General features: G+C 49.1%; 1 protein-coding gene across 1 annotated transcript in view; it reads left to right on the top strand.

Annotated features, from left to right (window-relative positions):
• Positions 1 to 1149: 1149 nt before the first annotated feature.
• The window catches only part of LAMA5 (laminin subunit alpha 5), a 213091-nt gene continuing 206020 nt past the window's right edge, over positions 1150 to 8220 (top strand). The window contains exon 1 of the mRNA XM_066625238.1: positions 1150 to 1441. Coding sequence (XP_066481335.1) covers positions 1157 to 1441 — 285 coding nt within the window. The 5' untranslated portion in view covers positions 1150 to 1156. The remainder of the gene's footprint in view (positions 1442 to 8220) is intronic.

The raw sequence follows: 8220 nt of genomic DNA, 5'->3' as shown, positions 1-8220 counted from the left end.
GAAGCCCTGCTAGATCAGGCCAAAGGCCCATCTAGTCCACTTTCCTGCATCTCACAGTGGCCCACCAGATACCTCAGGGCACTCCCAAGACAACAAGATACCTGCATCCTGGCATTCTGAGTAGCCTGCTTCTCGAGAAGTTTGCACATAGGCATCATGGCTTGCAATCTGTGATGGGCTTTTCCTTCAGTAATCTGTCCAATCCCCTTTTAAAGGCATCTAGGCCAGATGCCGTCAGCGCACCCTGTGGCAGGGAGTTCCACAGACTCATGTCATGCTGGGTAAAAAAAAAATTTTCTTTCCTGCTTACTCTAGAGGAACTTAAGTCTGTGTTCTTGCTCCTGTCCCAAGCAGGAGTGTGTAGCACCATGTTCGAGCCCTGCAGGCTGATCCTATAACTCCCAGGAGTCAGTCCCGCTGAGTCTAGTGAGGCTTACTCCGATGTAAGCATGCCTAGAGGGGCTGCCCCCATCTGTTCAAACCCAGCACTTTGTAAAGGCCTTTGGGGAACTTTTCTCCATTCATCTGAGTTGCATGACGCGTGTGTCCAAAGTGTAGCTTTCCCCATGCAGTGGCGTAGCCGGAGGGGGGCAAAGCACTAAGTTTTGCGAATGCCTCCGTTTCGCTCCCGCCAATGGCTCCGAGGGGGAGGGACCGCCTGCACGCCGCGGGGAGGCTCCCCGCAAAACTCAGGGCTTTGACCCCTCCTGCTACGCCACCATTCCCACGCTGCTCTGTCCCCGGCGCGCTGAAGGGGTTAAGGCGAGCCCTGCAGGCCACGAACAATGGCCAGAATCAGAGCATGAATAATCCCTCGGCCACTCCCGCCCCCGCCAGCTCCATCCTCCTCCCTCCCCTGGGGGCTGCAGGGACTTGGCGAGCTCTCCTGCCCCCCCTGCCGCACAGTCGCCGGCAGAGGCAGGGCTGGTGGGGATCCAGACAGGCGCAGCAGGTTGATGGCCCCGCAGCTGGCTGGGCAGCCCTGCCTGCGCTCACTCCGGAGCCCCCGCAGCCGCTGATCGCCCCCCTGCGCCTTCCTCCTCCGCCTGCCCCTGGACCCGCAGCCATGCGCCTGCGGGCGAGCACTAGCCGCCCCCTCCCCAGCGCTCCCCGCTCCCTCCGCCGCTCCTCCCTGCTCGCACCGGCAGCCGAGCAAATGGCTCCGGGTGGGACCCGATGCGCGCCGGTGCTGCTGCTGCTGCTGCTGGCGGCCGCGGCGGCGCCCCCCGGCTCCGGGCAGCCCGTCTCCTTCCAGGCGGACGTGAACGGGCACAGCCTGCAGCCGCCCTACTTCAACCTGGCCGAAGGGACCCACATCTCGGCCACCGCCACCTGCGGCGAGGAAGACTCCGCACACAGCAGCCCCCGCGCCGTGGAGGACCTCTACTGCAAGCTGGTGGGCGGGCCGGTGGCAGGGGGGGACCCCAACCAGACCATCCAGGTACCGATCCCTCGTGGCGCTCGGCCCGCAGGGGACCCTCCTCCCGGGGGACTCCCGTCTGCGCGCTGCTTTACAACACCAGCAGTAACTTTGTGCAACTGTTTGCAACTGTTGCACCGCAGCGCGCCCGCTTATAACGCAGCACGTGCGTCCCTTTGCACCGGCCCCGTTGCTCCCCAGAATTCCGAGGCTGCCGCCAGGACTGTAAAGATGTTTGGGGAGGGGGGAGTGCTTTAAAAACCCAAATTAAGGGCCCAATGCTAGGCAGGTCTACTCATATGTAAGTACCACAGTGTTCAGTAGGACTTCCTCCCAGGAAAGCGTGTCTAGGGTTGTAGCCTAACAGCCCAAGCCTAGGCATGTCTACTCAGAAGTAAGTGCCACAAGGTTCAATAGGACTTCCTCCCAGGAAAGTGTGCCTAGGATTGTAGCCTAACAGCCCAAGCCTAGGAAGGTCTACTCAGAAGTAAGTCTCATTCTAGTCAATGGAACTTACTCCCAGGAAAGTGTGCACAGGATCGCAGCCTAAATCTGCAGCCAGATCTTGGCCCCTCACTTTTAGGGACCAAATGCTTTGAATGCTCCATCTTCTCTTGCCCCCCCCCCATCTCTTCTTTTATCTCCAAGTTTACTTGGCTTGATTCTCAGCTAATGGGACAGACACACAAAGCTCTTGGAGGAAGTAGTTTGGAAGTGAGTTGGTGTCTGTTTGCACACGTGTTTACACTGCACTTTAGGAAGTGGACTGAGGGGGCATTGAGTTTAGTGGACTCATTTTAACACCTCTGCATTGAATAGCAAAGTGTCACCTTCTTATTTTAAGAAAGCATGCAGTTTATTCCCTTGCATCACCCCAGTTCCTCCCTCCCCAGTTATCCCCCCCCTCAGTTATTTAATCTAGGGGAAACATAGTTGACTGTTAGTCTTGGTAACTTCACCCCATGATGTACATATGACCAGTTGCTAAACTGGTCATCCATATTATCTTGCCATATAGTGAGGACAATCTTGTCATGCTTCTGTGCTTGATCAGAAGTTCAGAGGAGGAGGAGGAGTTTATCCTCAGCAGGGACAACAGCGCAAACATCTAAATATTGTGGAAAGCTACTACTTGCTAAATGATAGTCTAATTTCAGCAGCGGTTGGAGACAACATTCATACATGTGCGCATTCTGAACGTTTGGCTGCAATGTGCTCCCTGCCTCCCTTTCTTTACCAATGCAGTTTGCATTTTCTTTTATCAGATTGTGCTATCTCACAGCCCAGTCCTAAACAACTTTACAGCTCCAGTGTAGCCACAATGCAGCCCCATGGTAAGGGAACACAAGTTCCCATACCTAGAAAAAGCCCCAGTGACTGCCCCTCCACCACAGGATGCAGTGCACACCTCATTGGCACAACTGCACCAGCTCTAGAAAATTGGATAGGATTGGGCCCACAGTGCAGCCCAAAGTAAAGTATTTTTTATTAAGGCACAATTAAATTATAGTGAAAAAGTTTCGGCACTTGCTTGATTTTCCTGCTGAAAGCAGTGGAACATAACTTTGGCTTAACTTTGCTAAAGCATATCTAAACTCTGTATAAAAATATAAAATTATGTAAAATCCCAGTGGAGTTTTAGAAAGTAAGAAAGATATGAAAAAAATGGGCTGGCCCTGTCAGTATCAATATTATTATGGGGGTTGAGGCATTTTAACTTTCCTAATTCCACTCAGTGAATACAAACCTCAAAAGAGATTGGAACTAGAGAGAGCCTGCTTTGCAGCACATTTTTTCAACCAGTACATTATGCTGCTCACATGACCAGTTTGAGAACAGCACAGTATTAACAGGGAAAAATAGCCTTGCTTTTTAGAGTGACATAACTCATTAGCACTTTTCCAAGCAGCTTTTCTTTTCCTTCATTCCCAGAAATGGGATTTTAAGCAGTATATTAAAAGGTTAAAGGTGAATAGGAGATGACTTGCTTCTCTGGTGTGAAGAAGATGCTCATCCAATACTATAAGAGAGACTTCCAGAGTGTCATGCTAATTATCTAGATTTTATATAACCATAGTTTAATGCCTTAACCCATTTCTGCCCAGCCCACAGGTGTACATATTTGATCCCTGTTTCATAAATGCAACGTAGGGCAGAATTGGCTTAAGAAATAATGGTGCAGGAACTTAGGGCTCAACCCTAAACCAGTCTAGTGCTGGTGCTGAGCCCTGTAAACGTGCCGTAAAGTATGTTTATGGCACCATAAGAACATAAGAACATCCCCGCTGGATCAGGCCATAGGCCCATCTAGTTCAGCTTCCTGTATCTTGCAGCGGCCCACCAAATGCCCCAGGGAGCACACCAGATAACATCCTGCATCCTGGTGCCCTCGCATCTGGTATTGTGACATAACCCTCAGAGTAGGGAGTGTGGCGCTGGGCCCACACCAGTCAGGCACTGGGTCCAACACTGGCAGAAGGAGGACACGCTGCCAATGGGGACAAGTGTGACCACCAGGCTGTGGTGTGGCCTCTGGGGGGGCAGGAGGAGGGTGGGGTGGGGGGGAGGAACAGGAGTGGGAGGGTGGTTGGGATTGGTGGAGCTCTGTTCCGCTGTATCCTGAACTCCGTGTCTGGCTGGAAAACTCCTTCCCCCAAGGAGACCTACAGCTGCTTCCTGGCATCCACTGGATACAGTGGTAGCTGCTTTGGCGCCACTGCCCCAGCGGGTGATGGGAAGTTCAGCATTGGCCTGCCTGCAGGTTCCAGACCTTCTATTTTTATGGTAGAAATGCAGCCCTCTAGAATAGGGGTGTCAAACCTGTTTCATCCAGTGAGATAAATAGCATTCATGGCACTTGCTGAGGCCTGTGGGTGGGCTTTCAGGGGCCTTGAGCCTGTGGGCCATGTGCTGGACCACCATGTTGTAAATTTTCCAGAGCATTTGTACTATTCGGTGAGAACCACTGTACCCTGCCACGTTCCTGCACAGTTCCTGTTTAAGGAATTAAAGTATGATTGTGTAAATATCTAGGTCAGGGCTCTCTAGTGTGATATATGTATGCCCACTGAGGAGCCAGGTGACACCAAGCTGCCCTTGCCTTCTTCAACTTCCTCTCATCTGCAGAGTGCAGGAAGTGTAGAAAGTAGAGGGCTGAGAGTCTCATACTTTACCTCCCACACTTCCTTGTCCACTCCCTTCCCATTCTGGTTGGGAAGTGAAGTAGAGGAAGTGGAAAAGGTGATGGCTTCAGAAAGGACAATGATAGCGCAAGCTGTGTGCCTGGTCCCTCCCTCTTGCCCTGTTCTGTTTGGCCAGGCCGCACCCATTTGGTACCCACCCTCATTGCCCACTGGCAGTGGGGAGCCTAAGTGATCTAAAGTGAGTATTTGAAGGACTATTTTAAAGGCAAACTCATTACTCCTTCTAGGTAATTCTCTGTGACAGCTTTTCATCCTCTTGAGAAGGTGCTAAACTCGAAGTACAAGGAAGGCATAGAAAAAGCCTCAGAGCCCAATCCTATCTTTTTCCCTTCCTACTGTGCCGCCTTGCTGAAAAGGAGTGTGCTGTATCCAGCGGAGGGGTGTGTGCGGCAGATCAGGAGGCTTTGGAGGGGAAAGGAGATTTAAATCTCTTTACCCCCTCCATGTCTCCTGCTCTGTAATGTGTCTGTTTGGAAAGTTCTTTAGCTGTCAAAGGAGAGGAAGAGGTTGGTTGGTTGGCAGCCTTCAGTCTCGAAAGACTATGGTATAAGCCTACAGCACCTGGTATTCCAGGGTGGTCTCCCATCCAAGTACTAACCAGGCCTGACCCTGCTTAGCTTCCAAGATCAGGTATGTGCAGGGTAACGGAAGAGGTTGGAAGGCTCAAAATAGAGGGGATAGGATCTGGCACATGCTATTGTTGCCAGATCCATCCCTTCCCACAGCCTCCCTGTCCCTCTTTCTCTCCCTCCTTACCCCATTTAACCTCTCCCCTCCCCTGCCACTGCCTTACCTGCGGCTGTGACGGGGCTAGCGACAAATGGGGAGCACTACCGCCTCTTGTAGCAGCGCTCCCAGAATAGCCACTGACGGAGCTGTCTGTGCTCCGTCCGTGGCCATTTTGCAACAACAGAAGTGTCTTCAGTTGTCGCAAAGTCCTCCATAGTACAGCCCAACCCTGCATAGAACTGGGCTGTTAACAAAGACGTACGTTTTATTTTGCTTTGGTAGCACAAAACTAGTTGTACTGTTATTGGGATGTAAATTTGGAATGTCAAGACTTCTGTGATGTTGTAGAATGTCAAGAATGAGGAAGCAGCACCCTGCAAAACCCCTCTCTGCAAAGCTTGGATACTGCAAAGCTTGGATGTGCATTTAGTATACAGTACTAAACAATTTCAGAACTGGTATGTAAAACTGGAGTCTAGTTTGGAGACAGACAGTAGTGTTTTTGTAACAGTTTAATAGATTTTAATGACTGAATAGTTTTTTAAGAGAGCTGAAGGTAGTATGATAAGGCATCTTTGCTTGTGTGTACATGAATTATTTTTGTCCTCATGTCATCTCTGGCTGAACAAGTTTGGTCGGTTTCTGAACTTGTACAGAAATTAACAAAACCTGTAAACGGGGGCAATAGCAGTTGAGCTTGTGCATCTTGGGCCACAGTGCCTCTGTTTCACTATGTATTCAGCTCTTTGGAATAACTCTCTCCCTTCAGACCTAAGTGGAGTGCTCCCAATTTTGAGAATATGGGTCTGAAGAAGTCCTCAAACTGTTTGAAGGAATGTGGGTGGAAGAGAAGGGTGTGTTAAAGATAAACAATTATTACAGATTTCTGTGAAAGTAAATGTTGTCTCCTTCAGCTGGGAACTGATTGAGATACGACAGGCCCCTAGGCCAAGAATTTCCTAGGAATGCGGACAGCTAAAGTGTGCTGCTGTTCAAAGTGACCTGTGCTTGGCAAAGTGCTTAACAGCTGTGAGCATCTGGGATGGAGGAGAAACCAGTTGCAAGGGGGGATTTCTTAACAAGGACAAAAACTGAGCACAAGTGTGTTCTGAGACACAAGTCTGAGTCCCAAACCTCTCATAATGCCTTTAAGAACAACCGGGGAGCTGGGAAACGGAGTTTGAAATCTCTCCCACTGTGAGAGGAAAGCCTAAGACAAACCTAATCAGCAGGTTCTGCTGGGTTAGGAAGATTTTAAGAAGCCAATTCACCTGAAGTCGTTCGTCAGTGGAAGATCTATAAGGACACAGTTAAATTCAAGTATGCATCATCAAAAGACATTTGACACCGGCAAGTGAAAAGTAGCCGTGGCAAAAATGATTTTGGATTTTATTGTTTCATGGTTAGAATTTTAAGTAGGCTTACATATTTTGAGTTTCCAAAACTTTACCTTTATGGAATCATCCCTTAACAATTGAATGTCTTGGTTTGGAAGGTCACATAGTAGAACATATTCTATTATTCATACAGGTGGGGCCTCCATATCTGTGAATTATCTATCTGCAGATCTGGCTCAATGTGGTTCCCCCAGACCCATGTTAAGCCAGACTTGGCCCAACCTGAACCCTCCAAAGGCGACCAGAGCTGCGCTCTGGCTGCCTCCAGGGGGCTTTCTGAAGCCCGCAGAGGACATGCGTGTTCACCCACAGCCTCTGTGGGCTTCAGAATGGTTGTCATGACCAAAAAAGCCCTCAGGAAACCGAAAGTGACATTTATGTGGCTTTTAAGGCCTTCCCCATGCCTCAGAATGCCCTAAAAGGCGTAAAAATACCACTTTTCTGAAAAAAACCGGAAGTAGAGTTTTTTGACTGTAACAATAATTCTGAAACCTTCAGAGGGCATGGGTGGATGTGCATGGCTTCTGTGGGCTTCAGAACGCCCTCCAGAGGTGACCAGAGTGCAGCTCTGGTTGCCTTTGGAGGGTGTAAAGGACCAGAACTGCAGATTTGCTTATCTGCGGTTTTTGGTATCTGTGCGGGTTCCGAGAATAGGTCCCCTGTGACCCAGACCCTACCTGTATTCTATTCTAGTGGAGGGTGACAGAAAGGTCAGGCCTCCTGACTGCACCCTCAGCACTGGATGCAGCATATGCCCCATTGGGGCGGTGGCACCATCGCCAATGGTAGGAGATAGGATTGGGTTGTTAGCAACTGAAAAGGGTTGGGAAAAATCCCAGGAGCCTGGATACCTAGAAAGTTAATTCTGACCTCTTGTTCACATGGCCTTGTTAGTGACGGGTATAGTGCAGTCTAAACAGGGCATGGGGAAGTGCCCAACACCACACAAAAAATGATTGTATGCATTAAACCACATTCTAAGCAATGCACTTATCCTTAATTTTTAAAGTTACAGCCAACACCTTTGGGCATGAATTTTGCTGAATCTACTGATCCCCGTTGTCTTGGGGTGCTGAATTGTTTTTAAGAATCTATCCTTGGGAGAAATGTAGGAAAAAGTAGGAGTTCAACATTTCTGAAAATCTATCTTTGATTTTTTGAGTTTCACTAGGCATGTATTGTCCTTGCAAATGTAGCTTTGGTCATTGAAATTCAGGAAAACCCATGGTTTTGCTAGCCAAATGCTTTGGTACTTAAAAAAAACAAAACTATTCTTTGTTTTTTCTTTAATTTCAAGCCAAGTAGAACATATCCAATAAATAAGTGAGCCCAGTGTATGATCTTTTCTCTTAAAATGGTACAAATCCCCTCCCCTCGGAAGCTAAAAGAGAGAATGATGGCTGAAGAGACATTTGTTACATGCTAGACTATGTGTTTGACAGGAACGATTGTCTAAAAGTGATACTTCCAT

This window comes from Tiliqua scincoides, chromosome 4 (assembly GCF_035046505.1).
Source record: "Tiliqua scincoides isolate rTilSci1 chromosome 4, rTilSci1.hap2, whole genome shotgun sequence".
Classification (NCBI taxonomy): Eukaryota; Metazoa; Chordata; class Lepidosauria; order Squamata; family Scincidae; genus Tiliqua; species Tiliqua scincoides.
Note: the sequence above shows the minus strand (reverse complement) of the source record. Positions and strands in the feature narration are given on the sequence as shown.